This window comes from Eleutherodactylus coqui, chromosome 5 (assembly GCF_035609145.1).
Source record: "Eleutherodactylus coqui strain aEleCoq1 chromosome 5, aEleCoq1.hap1, whole genome shotgun sequence".
Lineage (NCBI taxonomy): Eukaryota > Metazoa > Chordata > Amphibia > Anura > Eleutherodactylidae > Eleutherodactylus > Eleutherodactylus coqui.
This window is the reverse complement of record NC_089841.1, coordinates 205,627,894-205,647,746: the sequence shown is the minus strand read 5'-3', so window position 1 is coordinate 205,647,746 and position 19,853 is coordinate 205,627,894. Positions and strand designations below refer to the sequence as shown.

The following is a 19,853-nucleotide window of genomic DNA, read 5'->3' as shown; positions in this document are numbered from 1 at the left end:
ACGAGTTCTCTTCATACATACAGCAACCCCGCAGGATGTAACTGTTAAGGTGGGGAAGGGAAAAAAAAAACACAAAAAAACACAGGTCTGCAGGGGGAAAAAAAGTTGATCCTTAAAATAAAAAAAACACAAAAACTTAAGTTTTTTGTTTTGACTTTTTGGAAAATGTGGTCCAAATGCGTCCAATATCAAATATGTATTCGTTAGGTCCACAAACAGTTTGTATAATAGCTATCTCACGTATAGCCCGTGTTCTTTCAAGAATATCAAGCCCGTACTTACTTTCTCCTCATAGGGCAGTCTTTCATAAAGTGTCCAATTTTGCCACAAATGCGGCAACACCTGTCATTCGGAGCAACTTCACCTTCAGTCAAAACATCGGGATCAAAGAAGTATTCCTATAATGAAAACAAAAATCCTGTTATCCATCTAGCCTCTTATTTTTTCTATCATTCATAGCCATTCAGTGAATGACATCACTGAATGGCTGTGATTGGATCACGAGTGCTGCTGGCTCAGCCAATCCCAACACTTGCTTCCTGGAGGCGGGGTATTCAAAGCCCTGTTAGTTACCAGGAAGAGAATGCTGTCCGCGCAAAGGACACGGCAGCCTGCCGCAGCACCGAAGACCAGCGCGAGGCACTGGGACGCCTCAGTATAAGACACCCCCCAAAAATAAGACACTGTGCGTCTTTTGGGGTAAAAATTAATATAAGAGAGTCTTAGTTTCAGGGAAACATGGTAGATAAAAATGACATTTCAAACATCCTGCAAAACACTACAATCAGGTTTAATTACCATTTTGGATGGATATTCCTTGGGGATTCCTTTCACAGGAATACCAAACACACGTCTCCCATTGATAAAAGCTTTCATTATAAAATTTGTCACTATGAAGGAAGAAAAAAAAAATATTGATGTTAGTTCTATATTCAATACACTGAATGGCAACTTTATTAGAGACTCCCATCTAGTAGCCCGTTGGACCTCCTTTGACCTTCATACCCAAAGCAATTCATCGTGACAGTTTCCACTAGATGCTGAAACCGATCCGCAGAAATATTGGACAATACGAATAGTAGAACTTCTTGTAGTTGCAACTAATTAGATGGAGGTACTGACCTGCCCTGAAAAGAGGATGGGGACAGTACATCAATTTATGCAGTGTGCCCCAAGTTCTGACTCTTCCATCAGCATGGTCCAACAGAAATCTGGATTCATCTGGCCAAGCATATTTCCAGTGCTCAGTGATCTAATTTTTTGCTCTCTTGCCCATTGGAGTTTAGTCTCTCTCTTAGGCATCTGGTACATTAATGTATTTTGGGGCTGTGTGCCGTAAGTCCGTGGACAGCACATGGCCCCGTTCTAGCCTATGGGGCTATACATATGGACTACTGGTCCATGTAACTCATGACATATCCTATTCCAGCCTACTTCATGGACGAATGGCACTCAAACTGGTTGTCGGCTGTCATAGCCCATCTGTGCTAAGGAAGGACAAGTTGTGTGTTAGGACCCACTAGTTGGATCACCAGCCTTGTATTCAAGATCCCTTGTTTTCCTCGATCACACCATTCTCGGCCATTCTCCCGGCTAGACTAGGCCTTCTCTGAAGCCACTGAGATTGTATCCAAATTATATTGGTCCTTAGACCAAAAAGAGGGTTAATAAACCCTTGAAGGGGGTGGAAGGGTTGGAGGAATCGGACACAATCCACTAGGCTTCCCTTTTTTCCCAGTCAACATCTGAGGGGTTTGAACCTTCCGTCTGACCTCTTGTACATTAAGAGCATGACCATAGCGGATATTTGCTGGCATTTAAGTTCTGGCATATTGTGACTCCATGAACTGAGCCATGTGAAGATTTAGTATTGTAGGCCACCTAATTAATTGGTGCTCACATGAGCGGTGGGCAGTGGTTAGTTAAAAAAAAAGTAACAATCGCATCATACTTGAAGGGAAATCGCATATACATGCAAGTGTGATGCAATTTTTGGCCTCCCGTATAGCGAGTAATGGACGATTCCTGAGCCGCAGTCACACAAAAATGGAATATGCTTCATTAATTTTCTCTAGCACTATCCGTGTGAGGTGAACCGCCTGTGTATAACGTCACATGAGTTCTGTGCATCACGCAAATGTACAGAACGTGGAGGATTTTCTCACGGATTGTAAAACCCTGGAAGTCAGGATTATATGGCTTGAAACATGTAAGCGTTCCTGCTTTTATCTTCTACTTCCCACTGCATTGCCTTTTAGAAGGTGCAATAAAAGCTACATTATATTTGTGTTAGTGCTGGAAGTCCTGTTTTTCTGTAACCTGCTGGTTTGCTGCTGCAGCGAGCGGTTTTCTTCCCTGCACCTGCTTATCTACATTCACTGATCCCATCTTGTGATGAGTGGCTTTTCTATCTATTTGTAGTGTCTCTAATAAAGTGGCCATACAGGAGGATATAATAGTATGGTACAATATACACATTATAAATACTTACTCTTCCTGGATAATCCAGCTCCAAGATTGTGAGTCAAGTCAAAAGGATCTATTTTTTTTTTTTTATAAAAGGAAAAAAAAAAGCAATCAGTATGTTCTGTACTGCAGTACATATAGATACAAGCTTTAATCAGTGGTCAACAATAATGTTAAGTTCATACTACTTCATCACTATTACACAGGGCCCATAGTCTAAAAAGATAGCGCAATATAGAAAAAAAACTAAGACATGTGACTATAGAACACATCCGGTTTAGGTTGCGTTCAGACGTTAGCGACTTGCTGGGGATTTTGTCCCACATTTTTTTTTTTTTAAACTCGTTTTATTGAAAATTAAATAGCATAGAGAAACTTACAATCGCAGGAAGGTGCAGCACGTAGATAATACACATAACTGTATAATTAGGTTGGTATAAAGGTTCAGTCAATGCAGTACAACATAGATAACACATTAATTCTGTAAAACCTGATCAGGTACACAGAAGCCAAATCTCCGAGGCCACAGGTCCCGCTCCAGAACATGTATCCACTATGGGGCACGTCTGAGCTCCAGAATGGATGAAGCCATTAATTGTGGTGAATATAACGTGAGGGGGGAATCGCACCACAGACCCCACACTTTATCAAATTTCTCAGGACACTTGCGTCCCTTGTAGACTATATAATTATATGGCACCACCGAATTGACCAGCTTCCTCCACATTGAGAGTGAGGGGTTCTTACGATCCATCCACCGCAATGCAATCGTTTTTCTAGCAAGGAACAAAGATTCCCTCAGAAAAATCTTTTTATGGTGTTGCCAGCTTTCTTCATCTAGTATTCCAAATAAGCAGATCTCTGGGCTCGGTGGAACAGGGACTTCCACAAGTTCAGAGAGGAAACCTGTGACCTCCCCCCAGAAACTTTCAATAACAGGACACTCCCACATCATGTGCCAAAAATCTGAATATTCGCAGGAACACCTAATGCAGTTTGTAGACTGTATTCTGCCCATTTTGTACAATCTCGCTGGAGTGAGATAGCACTGATACACTATATACAGCTGGATCATTTTATTATTGGCTGCTGGGGATACATATAGAGGAGATTCCAGGAGCTCTTGGAACGTATCGTCTGTTAGTGTCGGTATCAGTGTCCTCCATTTTGTTAGGGCAGAGGGTATATCCTGAGAGGCTCGTATTGAGATGAGGTGGGAGTATAGTGCCGATATGAGGCCCCGGGGGCCTTGGGAGCGAAGGATGCCTATTAAGGGGTAATGAGAAATAGCAGGTCTGGGTGGCGGGAACTGCGCCTCCAAAGCGTGTCTGACCTGGAGAAATCTATAAAAATGGGAACGGGGCAGATCATATTTATTTTGTAGCTGCTCAAATGAGGACAGGGTGTTCTGTGGATAGAGGTCTGCCAGGGTCCGGATGCCATATTGTTCCCAAATGTGAGCGTCCTCCAGTCGGAGTAATTCTGGGAGCCCATGATTACGCCAAAGGGGAGTGTCAGCTATTATGTCCATAAAATTGCCAATTGACTTGGCCTGCCGCCAGACCTGAGAGGCCAACCTATGAATTGGTAGCATTTTGCCTGTTAGGGTAGAAGGAGATTCCAGCAGGGGCCACAATCTAGGGATTTTAAGATAATGTGCCAGATGCGCCTCAGAGTTGGGGAGAGGGTCATCACTCAGCCAGCTTCTCAAGTGAATTAGCTGGCCTGCCACATAGTAAATGAACAAATCTGGCAGGGCAGCGCCCGCGTCTTGCTTCGGCCTCTGAAGCGTAGAGATTCGTAGTTTGGGGCGGGAATTTCCCCAAATAAAGGAAGACATCAGGGACTGCATGGATTTAAAGAAGCGGGACGGGATATGCAGCGACGCATGCTGCATTATGTATAAGCATTTTGGTAATACTATTAGTTTGATAAGATTGATTCGCCCCGCTACCGAGAGCGGTAGGGAGCCCCATATTTTAAACTTAGACCTGAATAAATCTATGAGGGGGTATACATTTAGCTCTAGAGACTTTCCCACATCATTGGTTATCTGTAACCCCAAGTATTTAAACTGGTTTGAGATCCGGAGGCCGCAAAGTGAGTCAATATCGCCCAGACGACTCTCACGAGAAACAGGCATCAGGGCTGATTTAGTCCAGTTGATTTGAAGGCCCGAGAATTCACCAAAAGTATTAATAAGATTTATCACATGGGGGAGGGTTGCCTCAGGGTCCGCCAAGAAAAGCAAGAGATCATCGGCATATAAAGCCACTCGATCTTCCCTATCCCCCACTGTGACACCCCTATATAACTTGGTTTCTCGTAGAATCATTGCCAACGGCTCAATGGCCAGGGCAAATAGTATGGGGGAGAGGGGACACCCCTGTCTAGTTCCTCTATGTAGTCGGAAGTAGGGAGAACAGGATCCATTAATGGAAATAGCTGCTAGGGGGGATTTGTACAGAAGAGTGATCCAGCGTATAAAAGTCTCGCCGAAACCAAATCTCCGTAAAACTTGGAAGAGAAAGGGCCATTCAATGGAATCGAATGCCTTTGCTGCATCTAAGGAGGCCAAGGCCCAATCCTCTTCTCTGGCCGCCCCTATCTGCGTCACCACTTGGGCCCTCCTCAAATTCTCTCTAGTGGATTTTCCGGGCATAAATCCAGTTTGATCCGGGTGGATTAAATCCAGTATTATGGTATTGAGACGATTAGCCAGCATTTTAGTTAGGAGTTTGTAATCAGTATTAAGTAGGGAAATTGGCCTGTAGGAACCACAGTCTAGGGGATCTTTATCCGGTTTTAGAATTAATACTATTGTTGCTTCGTAGAAGGATGGAGGGAGATCTCCGTTCTCATAGGCCGCATTGTATGTTGCAAGTAATGTAGGGAGCAATATGTCTTGGTATTTGGCATATACCTCAATTGGAATGCCATCAGGGCCTGGCGATCTACCGTTGGACATTCCCGAAAGCGCTTCCGTTAATTCAGTCAGGGTAAAGGGTGCATCCATAAATGCTTGTTGGTCCTGTGTGAGTGTCGGGAATGTAGGCTTATTTAGGAAATTGTTCAGGGTGTCCTGAGAATGCTGGAATTTGGTGTTGTACAACTCAGTGTAGAACTGTTGAAATCGCATCCCAATCTGATCCCCGTCAATAAGGACTTCTCCGGAATCAGATTTGATACGTAGTATAGAGGGAGACGCTGAATTCTGATGGACTAACAGAGCCAGCAAGCTGCTGGATTGATTACCTTGTTCATAATATTTTTGCTTAGCAAAGAAAGTAGACCTACGGGCCTTCTCCTGCAGATATATGAGATATTGTCTTCCCTGACTCAACCACCTTGTTCTATTGTCATCTGAGGGGTCTGCGACATAAGTCGCTTCCAATTTGGAATATTCGGATGCCATCTCCTGCTCACATCGGGAAGTATTGCGTTTAATAAATGATATAGAGGAGCGAAGGCAGCCTCTGAGAAAGGCCTTAAGGGTCTCCCAGAGTAGTGCCGGGTCAGTATCAGGGCTATTTATTTCAAGAAAGGTGGCAAGCTGGTCGGGAATACGATCGTGTGGGTCAAATAGACTTAGCCAGAAGGGATGTATTCTCCAACCATGTCTATTAGTCTTACTATTTGCTATAGCAAATTCAGCCCAAAGGGGAGAATGGTCCGACACACCCCTAGGAAGGTATTGTACTTTCGCTACTGTTGAACAAGCACGGGCGTTACCGAAAATGTAATCAATGCGTGACAGAGAGTTGCTGCCGGCTGAGTGGCACGAAAACTCCCGATCCGCTAGATGTTTAGCTCTCCAAACCTCCTGCCAGCCTACCTCCTGAGAAAATGTAGTTAGTGTTGTAGGGTGTGGGTTAATAGAAATTGGCAGAGTAGTGCTAAATTTATCTAATGTTATGTCAAGCAACATGTTAAAATCACCCATACAGACAACAGCAGCGTTTGGGAACTGAGCCGCAAACTGGGCTGCCTGATGAAGGACAGTCAGGTTTGCCGGTGGCGGCAGGTAGACCCCAAGGATAACATATGGATTTGACTCAACCCAGGCCTGTATAAAGACATATCTCCCCTCAGGGTCTCTCAGGGTCCGACCAGGCTCCCATCTAAGTCGCTTGTGTATCAGGATGGATACTCCCCTGGAGTATGAAGTGTGGGTAGCGTGGATGGACCACTGGACCCAGGGCTTACGCAACCATGATATAGACTCTGGAGTCAGATGGGTCTCCTGGAGACATGTAATATGCGGGTTACAGCGCCTCACCTGTGAGAAAACCATAGAGCGTTTTCTGGGAGAGCCCAGCCCCCGGACATTCCAGGACAGCATAGTGAAATTAGACATTAATATTATACTTTACATGTAGTAGTAGGATAATCCCTAAGTTAAAGGAGGTGGACCCCCAGTAGTGGCCCAGGAGCATCCCAACCTCTACAAATCCCCTCCAATCACATATCCATACATTGTGCTGCACCAATCCTTGCAAAACTTGAAAAAAAACATAACTAAACGTTATAAACCAAACTTGAAGTTGCATGTGTGCCCGATTACTTAGAATGAGGAGAACATTGGTATTTAGTTCATGCAACATAGTAAATATAGGGGGAGAGAGTGCACCTTTCAGATGGCAATATATAGGGCACAATCTCACATTTCGCACCAAGCATAAAGTCCGTGGATCCCGGAAAAACATATATAACCGTTATAATGATAATTCCCTGAGGCGTGGGAGAAGAAGTCCCAAAAGGTCTCTGTCATGTAGTACTGCCCAGTCCACACAGGGTAGGGGAACAGAAGGGAGTTGAAGGTGTTAAATACGAGGTAGAGAGGGCAGACCTCCGACAGGGTTACAACACTTAGGTTACCAGTTCTTGAACTCCTGGAGCTCCAGGTCAACGTCTGGGCGATCCCGGGAGTCGCTCCAACCAGGTCTCAGCCTCCGCAGGTGTAGAGAAGAAGATAGTGCGGTCGCCATGAATGACTCGCAGACGGGCAGGATACATCATGGAATACTGGATAGCAGCTTCTCTCAGCCGACGCTTGACGTTGACAAAGGATGCCCTCGTTTTTTGAAGAGTGGCCGAGAAGTCGGGAAAAATGGAGACGGTGGTGTTGTTGAATTTAAGTGCCCCTTTACGTCTAGCAGCTTGTAGGGCGGCGTCTCTGTCCCTGCTACTGAGTAATCGTGCCAGCATCGGTCGCGGTGGGGCACCCGGAGGTGGGGGCCGAGATGGAACTCTATGTGCCCGTTCAATGGCGAAGGCCGAAGAAAAGGCCGCCTCTGGAAGAAGGTCTTTCAGCCACCCCTCCATAAACGCACACGGGTTTTGTCCCTCAACACGCTCCGGCAGGCCTAAGATTCGAAGATTGTTTCTTCTTAGTCTGTTTTCGAGGTCATCAGCTCGTTGAGACCATAGACCGGCCATCTTCTCCACTTCGGTCAATTTAGCTGGTATTGGAGTTAGAGTATCTTCCACCTGTGAGATGCGGGCCTCAGTCTCTCCGACTCGCTCCCTAAGATTCTGCATATCCTGTCGTAGGAGGCCCACGTCAATTTTAACTTCCTCAATTTTGCTCGTTAATGAGGTAGTAGAACCTTTAATGGCATCTAGCAGTTGGGCCGTAACTTGCCGTAGTGTAGGTTCTGAGTCAGAGGGTAGAAGCGTGCTAGAGCCTGGCGAGGGGGGTGGCCGTTTCAGTGGATCAGAGGGTGCGTGGCTAGCATCATCAGGTTGTTCGTGAGCAAATTCACGTAGCCGCTCTGCTATTGGTATATTAGATTTGCGGCTCATTTTTGAGGTTCTACGGCTCCCTCGCCGGCAGGACACCGGTGTCGATATGATTGCGGTCAGCAGGACCCACCACTAAGTCTGATGTCACCCACTCTACTGGGGTACACTAAAGGCATACACAGGTCTTTTTAGGTAGAAAGTGTCACTGGCTCCAGCTGGGTTGTGATCACCAGGAGTGGTAGTACTAGAAAAACTATCTCCAGCTGTGGTATGACCGTTTGGAGTGGTAGTAGTGGTGAAGTGACACTATTTCCAGCTGCGATGCGTCCGCTAGGAGGAGTACTAGAGTGACTATTTCCAGCTGGGTTGTGTCCTCTAGGAGTGGTGAAGTGTCCCCTCTCCCCAGCCGTGATGTGTCCGTTGGGGGGAGTAGTAGTAGCAGAACAGCTCTCTCTTCCACTGTGTGCGTCCGCTAGGATTAGTAGTAGAATGGCCCTGTTTCTAGTTGTAATGTGTCCGCTAGGAGTAGTAGTAGCAGCAGCAGAGTCACTCTATCTGTAGCTGTAATGCGTCCACTAGGAGTAGTAGTAGCAGAATATCTGTCTCCAGCAGTGACGTGTCCGCTAGGAGCAGTAGTAGTGGTGGCAGAGTGGCTCTATCTGCAGCAGTGACGTGTCCGCTAGGAGCAGTAGTAGTGGTGGCAGAGTGGCTCTATCTGCAGCAGTGACGTGTCCGCTAGGAGCAGTAGTAGTGGTGGCAGAGTGGCTCTATCTGCAGCAGTGACGTGTCCGCTAGGAGCAGTAGTAGTGGTGGCAGAGTGGCTCTATCTCCAGCAGTGACGTGTCCGCTAGGAGCAGTAGTAGTGGTGGCAGAGTGGCTCTATCTCCAGCAGTGACGTGTCCGCTAGGAGCAGTAGTAGTGGTGGCAGAGTGGCTCTATCTGCAGCAGTGACGTGTCCGCTAGGAGCAGTAGTAGTGGTGGCAGAGTGGCTCTATCTGCAGCAGTGACGTGTCCGCTAGGAGCAGTAGTAGTGGTGGCAGAGTGGCTCTATCTCCAGCAGTGACGTGTCCGCTAGGAGCAGTAGTAGTGGTGGCAAAGTGGCTCTATCTGCAGCAGTGACGTGTCCGCTAGGAGCAGTAGTAGTGGTGGCAGAGTGGCTCTATCTCCAGCAGTGACGTGTCCGCTAGGAGCAGTAGTAGTGGTGGCAAAGTGGCTCTATCTGCAGCAGTGACGTGTCCGCTAGGAGCAGTAGTAGTGGTGGCAGAGTGGCTCTATCTCCAGCAGTGACGTGTCCGCTAGGAGCAGTAGTAGTGGTGGCAAAGTGGCTCTATCTGCAGCAGTGACGTGTCCGCTAGGAGCAGTAGTAGTGGTGGCAAAGTGGCTCTATCTGCAGCAGTGACGTGTCCGCTAGGAGCAGTAGTAGTGGTGGCAGAGTGGCTCTATCTGCAGCAGTGACGTGTCCGCTAGGAGCAGTAGTAGTGGTGGCAGAGTGGCTCTATCTCCAGCAGTGACGTGTCCGCTAGGAGCAGTAGTAGTGGTGGCAAAGTGGCTCTATCTGCAGCAGTGACGTGTCCGCTAGGAGCAGTAGTAGTGGTGGCAGAGTGGCTCTATCTGCAGCAGTGACGTGTCCGCTAGGAGCAGTAGTAGTGGTGGCAGAGTGGCTCTATCTGCAGCAGTGACGTGTCCGCTAGGAGCAGTAGTAGTGGTGGCAGAGTGGCTCTATCTGCAGCAGTGACGTGTCCGCTAGGAGCAGTAGTAGTGGTGGCAGAGTGGCTCTATCTGCAGCAGTGACGTGTCCGCTAGGAGCAGTAGTAGTGGTGGCAGAGTGGCTCTATCTCCAGCAGTGACGTGTCCGCTAGGAGCAGTAGTAGTGGTGGCAGAGTGGCTCTATCTCCAGCAGTGACGTGTCCGGTAGGAGCAGTAGTAGTGGTGGCAGAGTGGCTCTATCTGCAGCAGTGACGTGTCCGCTAGGAGCAGTAGTAGTGGTGGCAGAGTGGCTCTATCTGCAGCAGTGACGTGTCCGCTAGGAGCAGTAGTAGTGGTGGCAGAGTGGCTCTATCTGCAGCAGTGACGTGTCCGCTAGGAGCAGTAGTAGTGGTGGCAGAGTGGCTCTATCTGCAGCAGTGACGTGTCCGCTAGGAGCAGTAGTAGTGGTGGCAGAGTGGCTCTATCTCCAGCAGTGACGTGTCCGCTAGGAGCAGTAGTAGTGGTGGCAGAGTGGCTCTATCTCCAGCAGTGACGTGTCCGCTGGGAGTAGCAATAGTGGCAAAATGACTCTCTAGCTACAAGTGTCCACTGGGAGTAGTAGTAATACAGTGCCTACCTCCAGCTGATGTCTGTCCACTGGGAGTAGTAGTGCAGTAACTTGATTGCTAGCCGTGCTGTGACCTCAGGATGCTGTAAAGCCCCCCACAGAGCTGGTCTGTTTGAAGCTGGAGAGAGCCCGCCCGGGATTCTCAGTCTCCCGCTGTGTGCTGTAGCAGTTTTCCTCCCCCACGCTTCAGCTAAGCAGCAGCCGCCTGTCAGGATGGAGGAGGGGCCGTCTCCTCAGCCTCGGCACCCACTCTCAGCCTCCGCAGCAGTAAGGGACTCCCGAGGAGAATCCCAGCCCCGTCACCGTTCACCTCCCAGCCTCCACGTCAGTGTTCTGCCTGCAGGGCTGGTGAGTGCCCGTCAGCGTCCCCGCGCTCCCCCGCAGCCTCTCAGGCAAAGGTGGGGGAGGTGCCGCACTGCACCCGACACTCAGCTCCCTGTCCGTATCGTGGATCTCACCCACCAGTTGCTTCAGGGATGCTCAGCAGGGAGGGAGCCGCAGCGTTATCTCTCCTGTCGCCGTGTTCCACGTGGGCCGGTCTCCCAGCGCGCGGCACGTGTAGCATGCAGGCCCAGGTCCGGACCTCCCGCCTCTCACTCAAAACAGCCCAGAAGTTGCACCAGGGACCCCGCCAGCACGACCACCGGCACCAGTGCAGTCTCCGGGCGCCAGTACTTAAGTTTAGTGCCTCAGGGAAGGAAGGATGTGACAGGATTAATGGGGTCTCCACGGAGCTGCCTTTAGGTGCGACTGTTCTTCATGGCCGCTTAGCCACGCCCCCCTTTGTCCCACATTTTGGTGCAGATCTGCAGCAGATTTCAACCTTTCAGTTGCATTCAAATTAGATTGAGGAAACCTGCTGCAGTCCGCACCAAAACCTGCAGCAAATCAGCAACGTGTGAACACATCCTTAAAACAGAAAATAGGAAAATATATTTCATACAAAATTAAAAACTCCCCTGGTGGTCTAAGGTAGTGAACGGGTTAAATGGCACAAACTTTTTTTTTTAGACTGTTGCCTACAACTTTCAGCATTTATAGCACTTGTTTACTGGCCAGCGCTATAGCTCCACCCACTGGTCTCAGGTCCTGCAACTTGCTACAGTGTTTCCCCAAAAATAAGACACTGTCTTACATTAAAGGGGTTGTCCCGCGCCGAAACGGGTTTTTTTTTTTTCAACCCCCCCCCCGTTCGGCGCGAGACAACCCCGATGCAGGGACCTAAAGAAAGCTTACCGGAGCGCTTACCTTAATCCCCGCGCTCCGGTGACTTCTATACTTACCGGTGAAGATGGCCGCCGGGATCCTGTTCCTCCGTGGACCGCAGCTCTTCTGTGCGGTCCATTGCCGATTCCAGCCTCCTGATTGGCTGGAATCGGCACGTGACGGGGCGGAGCTACACGGAGCCCCATAGAGAACAGGAGAAGACCTGGACTGCGCAAGCGCGGCTAATTTGGCCATCGGAGGGCGAAAATTAGTCGGCTCCATGGGAACGAGGACGCTAGCAACGGAGCAGGTAAGTAAAAAACTTTTTATAACTTCTGTATGGCTCATAATTAATGCACAATGTACATTACAAAGTGCATTAATATGGCCATACAGAAGTGTATAACCCCACTTGCTGCCGCGGGACAACCCCTTTAATTTTTGCCTCAAAAGAGGCACAATGTCTTTTCAAGGGGGTGTCTTAATACTCACCTAGCAGGTGGCGTTCGGGTCCCTCGTGCTGAGCTCTGTCGCGGTCTTTCGTGTAGTCCTGAACGCCAACAGAGCATTTCTTCCTGGTAGCAGGGCTTGACATCATTGAATGACTGTGATTGGTTAATCGAGCATCGGCTCTGATTGGTTCATCGAGCACTGCCTCAGCCAATCAGAGTAATTGCTTGCTGGAGGCAGGGTATTCAAGCCCCGCTACCAGGAAGAAATGCTCTGTCGGTATGCAGGAGGACATGGAAGCCTGCAGCAGCGATGGAGACCAGCATGAGGGACCCGAACGCCGGCTGCTAGGTAATTATGACCTACAGAGAAGAGGAGACGCAGGACTCTGCAGGGGCACGGGTCCACATCCCGCTGCGATCCGACCCGGCAGTCTGCAGGCGGCCCAAACTATTTGAACACATCAATACAAGGGCCCACAATCATTGTGTGACTTACTGCCCATTATCTTTGTTGGGGATACTGTACATCAATATGCTAACGTTATGTATGCATGGTTTACTTATAACCAAACTCGTGTGCGCAGTAATCTGTCAGAATGCGGAGCATACCGAATACCAATATGGATGAATTTACATATATTCAACATACCTTCAATGACAATATACTTGGATGTCCACTGCTTTTTAAAGGTGGTCACCAAGCTCAGTTTTCGGATTGAGATGACATGTTCCTTAAAATCAAAGTCTTCGGTGTAAAAGCGAAGGAGGCCCAGCCATAGTTCCCCAACAGACTCCTTATTTTTTCCATATTCTGGCCAGTACTTTGCCTAAAATCAGATTGTGTTAGGTCTTTACCATACAACAGGAAAGCGTATTACTCAATTGTGAATAAGTTCAAGAAGAAATAATGCAAATTCAATAGGCAGATTTACTACTGAAGATTAACCAGTTTACAGGGGCAAAATTGTATTTTTAGATATTTTTGGAAATTATTTGCAACTCATTCAATAAAGAGCCATGGCTTTGGAAAAAGGGGTGTGGCCTAAGTGTGCCGAAATTAACAACAATTTTGGCAAAAAATTCTTGCGTAAACTAAGCCAGCCAATAGGCGATATAAAGTTATACTAGGCAGTCTAAGGACGTGCCAGATTTATTAGCCAGAATGTGCCACTGAAGAGTCTGGCACATTTTAAGACTGTCTACTCTAAATTTACACTGTCTGTCTATTAGACAGTATTAGTAAATCCGTTCTACTGTGTATGAAAAACGGGATAAGATATTCTGCAGGCAGAAATATCTAAAAGAAGCAAGAGAATTTTCCTTCAAGCCTAGCAGTGTAATATAGAGGCTAAGAGGAGATTATATTATTGCTATTTGTAACTTGGCTAAGAGTGGGTAATTAAAATATGGTCGGCATATAGACAAAATGAGGAAGGTATCAGCGCAATAGGTCTCCACCGTCAGTGTGGGTGGAGACAGGGGCAGGTAACGCCCCAGCTGGGGATTGGCTGCCGGAGAGAATTTTGGAACACCCTCAGCAGGACAGGCCGCAGCGGGAGTCCTGGAGAAGCTTTGAGCGGCATTTGTTCGTGGAGGCTGTCTGAGAGATTTTTGGTACGACCCCAGCAGGAGCAGCCGCAGCGGGAGTTGCCGCTTCCAGCACCACGTGTTTGTGGGGACAGGAGGTTTGGCCGGTTGCTGGAGGAGCCGCTGAGGAGCGGAAGCAGGTGCAGCGAAATTGTACAGGAGCAGCTGCCATTGGCATCGGTTTGTGGGTGTCGGGAGGTTTGTTGCCTTGCTGTAGTACCTGGGCATGCAGCAGCAGGAGTGGCCGCAACAGGAGTGCCGGAACTGCTTCCAGCGGCATCTATTCCTGTGGGCCAGGAGCTTTGTGGGAATGCTGGAGGAGCTGGCTGGCCAGCAGCAGCGGCCACAGCAGGAGTGCAAATGGGTGGTTTTCTTGGAGGACCTCGCCACCCAGGAGCAGGAGCAGCCAAAGCGGGAATGCCGAATCTGCTTCCAGCGGCATGTGTTCATGAGGGCTCCAGCAATCCAGTGCACCCTATCACCAATTCTAGGCGTTCCGTTTAACTCATGCCAGCCAACCCATCTCTCCATCCCTACTTCCAGTGGAGACATATTACACTAATACCAATGAGGAAGTACTCTTCATATTACAAGAGTCCATAAAGCCAAAAAATGCTAAAAATAAATTGCATATTTCTGTGTAACGATACAACTACAATGTCACATTACATCAAACTAACTGCACATCAGGTACGATGAGCTTAACTAGTTAAGTTACATTAAAAGCATTATTATTAGATCTAAGTGAGCACTTGTAAGAAAAAGTATGTAAAGCGCCGCTCTGAAGGACATGCTTATTACTGAAAGCAGGAGTCTTGGGGTGGGCGGGGGGCATAGACTTACCAACTCTTCCATTTGGGAAAAGAAATACACATTCCAGCCATCAACCAGTATTTCAGGCTTGCACTCACTAGTGTAGATCTAGAATAAGGTTAATAATAATACTGTTAAAGAAAAGGTACACGTGGTTTATAAAAGAAAGAAAAAACCCCACAGTCAAACTGCTTAATTTGTTCGTTTGACATCTCCCCCCCCCCCCCCCCCCAAAAAAGCATTAAAAATGATCAAAAAAGCCATAAATACTCCAAAATTTTACCTACCGTATATACCGGCGTATAAGGCGACGGGGCGTATAAGACGACCCCCCAACTGTCACCTTATACGCCGGTATTCAGTGGAGAAAAAAAAAAAAATTCATTACTCACCTGCCCCGGCGTTCTGTCGCGCTCCGGCAGGATGTCGCTCGCTCCGGCAGGCTGTCGCTCGCTCCTCGTCCCGGCGCAGCATAGCTTTCTGAATGCGGGGCTTGAAATCCCCGCTTCCAGAAAGCTAATACACACGCCGGCAGCCATGACAGCATTGAATGGCTGTGATTGGCTGAAGGCGCACGTGGCTTCAGCCAATCACACTATTCAATGATGTCATTGAATAGTGTGATTGGCTGAAGCCACGTGCGCTTTAGCCAATCACAGCCATTCAATGATGTCATGGCTGCCGGCGTGTGTATTAGCTTTCTGGAAGCGGGGATTTCAAGCCCCGCATTCAGAAAGCTATGCTGCGCCGGGACGAGGAGCGAGCGACAGCCTGCCGGAGCGAGCGACATCCTGCCGGAGCGCGACAGAACGCCGGGGCAGGTGAGTAATGAATTTTTTTTTTTTACACTTTTTTTTTTTTTTGAATTACCGGCGTATAAGACGACCCCCGACTGCAGAGCAGATTTTTCGGGGTTCAAAAGTCGTCTTATACGCCGGTATATACGGTATATATGAAAAAAAAACACGAAAAACAAACAACTATAGCTGGTTGTGCAAAAAACAAGCCCTCACAGAGCTTGAGAAAAAAAATCCAAAATGGGGATTTTACGGTACAAAAGTGGAAAGACCCCAAAAAGATATATAATGTTGCTATCGTACCAACCCACAGAAAAGAAAAATCATGTTTATGCTGTATGAGTAATGCTGCAAAAAACTAAAAACACAATAGCAGAATTGGGGTCCTGCCCTACATAAAAAAATAAATAAAAGGATTTCAATACGTTATACATACCCATAAAATAGTACCATTTGAAAAAAAACAAAAAAACGCAAAAACAAGTCCTCATATGGCCATGCTGATGGGGGAAATAAATATATAGCTTTTGAAACGTGGAGATAAAAAATACCCCACAAGTCAACATGTCCTTATGGCCAAAATAGGCCATGTCCTCAAGGAGGTAATATTCTCACCATGGCGCCAGCACAGTTTTGGCCCCACGGCACCTTCCCTGTTACATCACCAGGTCTTCTGGCCCGGTGACATTCCATAAACATGTCACTTGGGCTTCTAAAGTAGAATCCCCGGTCTATTTACAGAATGTCACGGATGACGTCTCATGTTGTGCCCCCTAGTGGCTGCAGCGATCGTGCAGGTAAATTAACTACATGACCGCTACAGACACAGTCAACAGACTGACTACAGTGGTAGCGGGGAAACAGCACGTTGATAGAAAGGTGAGTGTACTTTTTATATAACATACATACAGTATCTTGCCTCCACCCCACTGCAATCAACGCTTGAATATATTGAAAACCCCTTTATCACCAAGAATGTAAGCAAGAATCGTGGCTCACCTCTTGGAGGACAGGGATAACAGGTGGAGTCCTCTGCTGCAGAAAGTACAGCACCATAAGGGTGTATGCATACGAAGAAAGGCTACCACGGGAAGCGTCTCCGATGTCACACATCTTTTGAAGTAGAGAAAAAAAAAAAAGCGTGATACTTTTAGGTCAATAGGCATACTAACATGCTAAAGTAAAACCTTTAAGACAAAGCCTGTACCTTGGTGAAGACCTTCATAATATAACACAGATATTTGACTCTTGGGTCGATCGCAGCATACGAAGCTAGAAGACGAGTATTATGAAGAGCCTGCAAAACAAGCAACATTGGGTGAAGGTTGGTATACGAGGCACCTTGAATGGGAGCGATTTACAGACTTAAAGGGGTTGTCTCAGAGAGACGACACAACCGCTGTCCATATACCCCAACTAGGACACAAGAGCATTATAGAGGGGGTCCACCGCTCAGGGGCCCACTGTGAAGCCATTCTGATAAATGGCCGTCCATATAATACATGGAGTATGCCAACATGAGGTTTTCATCCAAGATTTGGTTGTAAGTAGAGATGAGCGAGCGTACTCGCTAAGGCAAACTACTCGAGCGAGTAGTGCCTTATGAGAGTACCTGCCCGCTCGTCTCTAAAGATTCGGGTGCCGGCGGGGGAGAGCGGGGAGTTGCGGGAGTGAGCAGGGAGGAGTGGGGGAGAGAGAAATCTCCCCCCGTTCCTCCCCGCCGGCACCCGAATCTTTAGAGACGAGCGGGCAGGTACTCGCATAAGGCCCTACTCGCTCGAGCAGTTTGCCTTAGCGAGTACGCTCGCTCATCTCTAGTTGTAAGCATAACTTTATTGTACTTGACAAAGATAAGATACTAAAGACACTCCAATTATTGGACCGCGTACCCGACAGATTTCTATAAACTCCTTAGTATGCTAATTGTGACCCAGAGTCCAGAAGTAATAGCAGCGAGGCGCAGTACCTCTCCTTTAGGGACCTTTCACACACACGACGGACATGAAGTGGACATTTCGGTGTTACACTATTATCCCTATGGGTCTTGAATTCTGCAGCAGTTAAAATTCATGTTTTTTTTTGTTTTTTTCTTTACTTAAAAACAACTATATTAAATTCTGCAGCAGAAATGTTTTCTCCTGTGGAATTCAGGATGTCTTGCGGAATTGTTATTGTGACTTTCTAACAGAGGAGGTGTAATTTAAGTAAAAAAAATGCAATAAACTCCACAAGATGTTCGCAGAAAGCCAATTCAGTCTCATGTGAAAGGTGCATTGCAGCCTACAACGCTAGAAATGGGGTGATTTCACACGGACTAAACCTAAGAGCCGCTTCAGTATTGCAGCACAATATGGCACTTACCAGTGTGTTGTATAGACTGATGTCTCCTTCAAGTCCACTTCTTACATGGTAGAATTTTACAATTGGCACTTTAGCTGTGGTAATGGGAAGAATGTTCCTCAGACCTGAACACAAAGAACAAGACCGTTATGGTAGTCCACCAGCGCCGCACTCCCACCTCTCACTTGTCACTGTGCTGCTGCTTGTATCACCACAACTTCGCATATACACAGCAGACCAATTAGGCTTATGCGCTACCAAGTAACCAGCATAAAAAAGAGCTTGTAACTAGCTCCGGAGTAAGACTGAACTAGAATAGTAGGCTGAAGGCCATTTGATCAATGAGCACCAAAAAAAAACACTCCCCACAAAGAGGTGGATCAGTGATTTCTTTGCCAGAATTAGTTTTTAGGTTTTTTTGGACTTCCCCCTACTGTACTCATTTAGTCTTACTTTAGAGCCATTTGCAGGTTCTCTCGGTAACACGCAAGATCAAGGGCTTTTTTTTACACGCGACGACCTGCTGGGTTCAGATGCCCAACAGCTCACCCCAGCGATATCGTTCTAGTACTTTTATACAGTGAATGGGTATCGAGGCCCGCCTTACTCCATTCACAGTAAACAGGCAGGCGTTCATTAATGAATGACTGCCTGTTTACACAGGCTGATCCATTGTTCGGTTTTATGCGTGCAGAAACTTGACGACAAATGAGAAACTAATGAATTCTCGATTGTTGTTCAGTCGGGGAAAGCATCTACACTCAATTGTTCAAGATTCCTGCTGGATGCAGGAATCTGAATGCTTTATAGGCCCGTGTAAAGGGCCCCAATATACAATAAAAGTTAGCAGGTGACAGTGTAGTCACCCCTCCCCACCCTAATAGTAACCTAACCCAGCCAATATTCTACTTGACAGGTAATAGAACTCCCAAGGAGGCCCTCATTACAGCTGCATTTTGTCCCAATGGTTTAATATGGCTGGATACAAAACGTTAACTGGTTGTTGGGACTAATGTTACAAGTTGTCCAAAACTGCAGAATGCAGAGCTAGTCACTATGGCCCACCGCTATACAATTGAAGATTACCCTGATGTCTTCTAAGATGCCTCGCCAACTCTTCAATAGTCCTTATGGAATCCAGTTCCTAGGGCAAAACAAAAATGCACGCCACAGAACTTTGTCAATGTGTCATTAGCGTGCTCATTGTATACCGTATGTTTACTAAAGACGTTCCAATTACCTCGGCAGTTTCAAGGCCCTCAAAAGTCATGCAGATATCCAAGTCACTCTGTTTAAACCCAAAGCCATTTTTTGAAGAACCAAACAGACTGAGTCTAGCACCTACGAAAAAAAGCAACACACAATTAATGTTAAATATAATAGTCTCCGTCCATCTCAGCAGTAGGCATGGTCATTCATGCAACGAGCTCATGGTAGAAAGAAGTGTAAACGAGATCTATATGATCCCAACTGTGCCACGTATGTCAGATGTAAGATTATATTTACCCTTAAAATCCCGCCTGATGAAGTCCTCCAGATCATGTCTTATGTGTTCCCGTGCTTTATCTTCTAGCGCAGTAGGACGAAAATCCTCTGTACAAGACAGATCAGCAAAAAGGTAAGATTCTTATAAATCACAACATTTCCTGATTTAAAGAAGGGTTCTCTACCTTTGTACTACTGATGGCCCACCCTCAGGATAGGTCTTTAAAAGTTGATCAGCGGAGGTTCGCCACATCAGGCCCCTGCCAATCAGCTTTTAGCTTGGCCGATGCACTGGAATACAGGCCATTGTGTTATCAGAAGCCAATGGCTCTGTACACACTGCAGCAGCGGCCTAGGTTGGTATTAAAGACACTGAATGGGAACGGTGCCTGTAATACCAAACTGAGCCACTGCAGTGTGTACGGAGCATCAGCTTCTGCCAACACAGTGGCTCTGTGCATGAGCGCACTCACCCAACGATCAGCGGGGTTCCCAGGCAGTGGACACCCACCAAATAAACTATTGAGGACCTATTCTGACCATCAATAGTTCAAAGGTGGATAACCCCTTTAATGTGAACTGTCACATAGAAAATGCAGAGCAATTGACAGAAGGCAAGTTATAGAGCAGAACAAGCGGAGCAGATCA

General features: G+C 47.2%; 1 protein-coding gene across 1 annotated transcript in view; it reads right to left on the bottom strand.

Annotated features, from left to right (window-relative positions):
* Window positions 1-19,853, bottom strand: part of TUT7 (terminal uridylyl transferase 7) — a 60,252-nt gene that overhangs the window by 6,526 nt on the left and 33,873 nt on the right. Inside the window, exons 15-25 of the mRNA XM_066604095.1 lie at window positions 19,227-19,313; window positions 18,961-19,061; window positions 18,807-18,864; window positions 17,742-17,845; window positions 16,588-16,677; window positions 16,380-16,493; window positions 14,614-14,691; window positions 12,833-13,010; window positions 2,492-2,539; window positions 799-890; window positions 283-398 (exon numbers count right to left, since the gene is read on the bottom strand). Coding sequence (XP_066460192.1) covers window positions 283-398; window positions 799-890; window positions 2,492-2,539; window positions 12,833-13,010; window positions 14,614-14,691; window positions 16,380-16,493; window positions 16,588-16,677; window positions 17,742-17,845; window positions 18,807-18,864; window positions 18,961-19,061; window positions 19,227-19,313 — 1,066 coding nt within the window. The remainder of the gene's footprint in view (window positions 1-282; window positions 399-798; window positions 891-2,491; window positions 2,540-12,832; window positions 13,011-14,613; window positions 14,692-16,379; window positions 16,494-16,587; window positions 16,678-17,741; window positions 17,846-18,806; window positions 18,865-18,960; window positions 19,062-19,226; window positions 19,314-19,853) is intronic.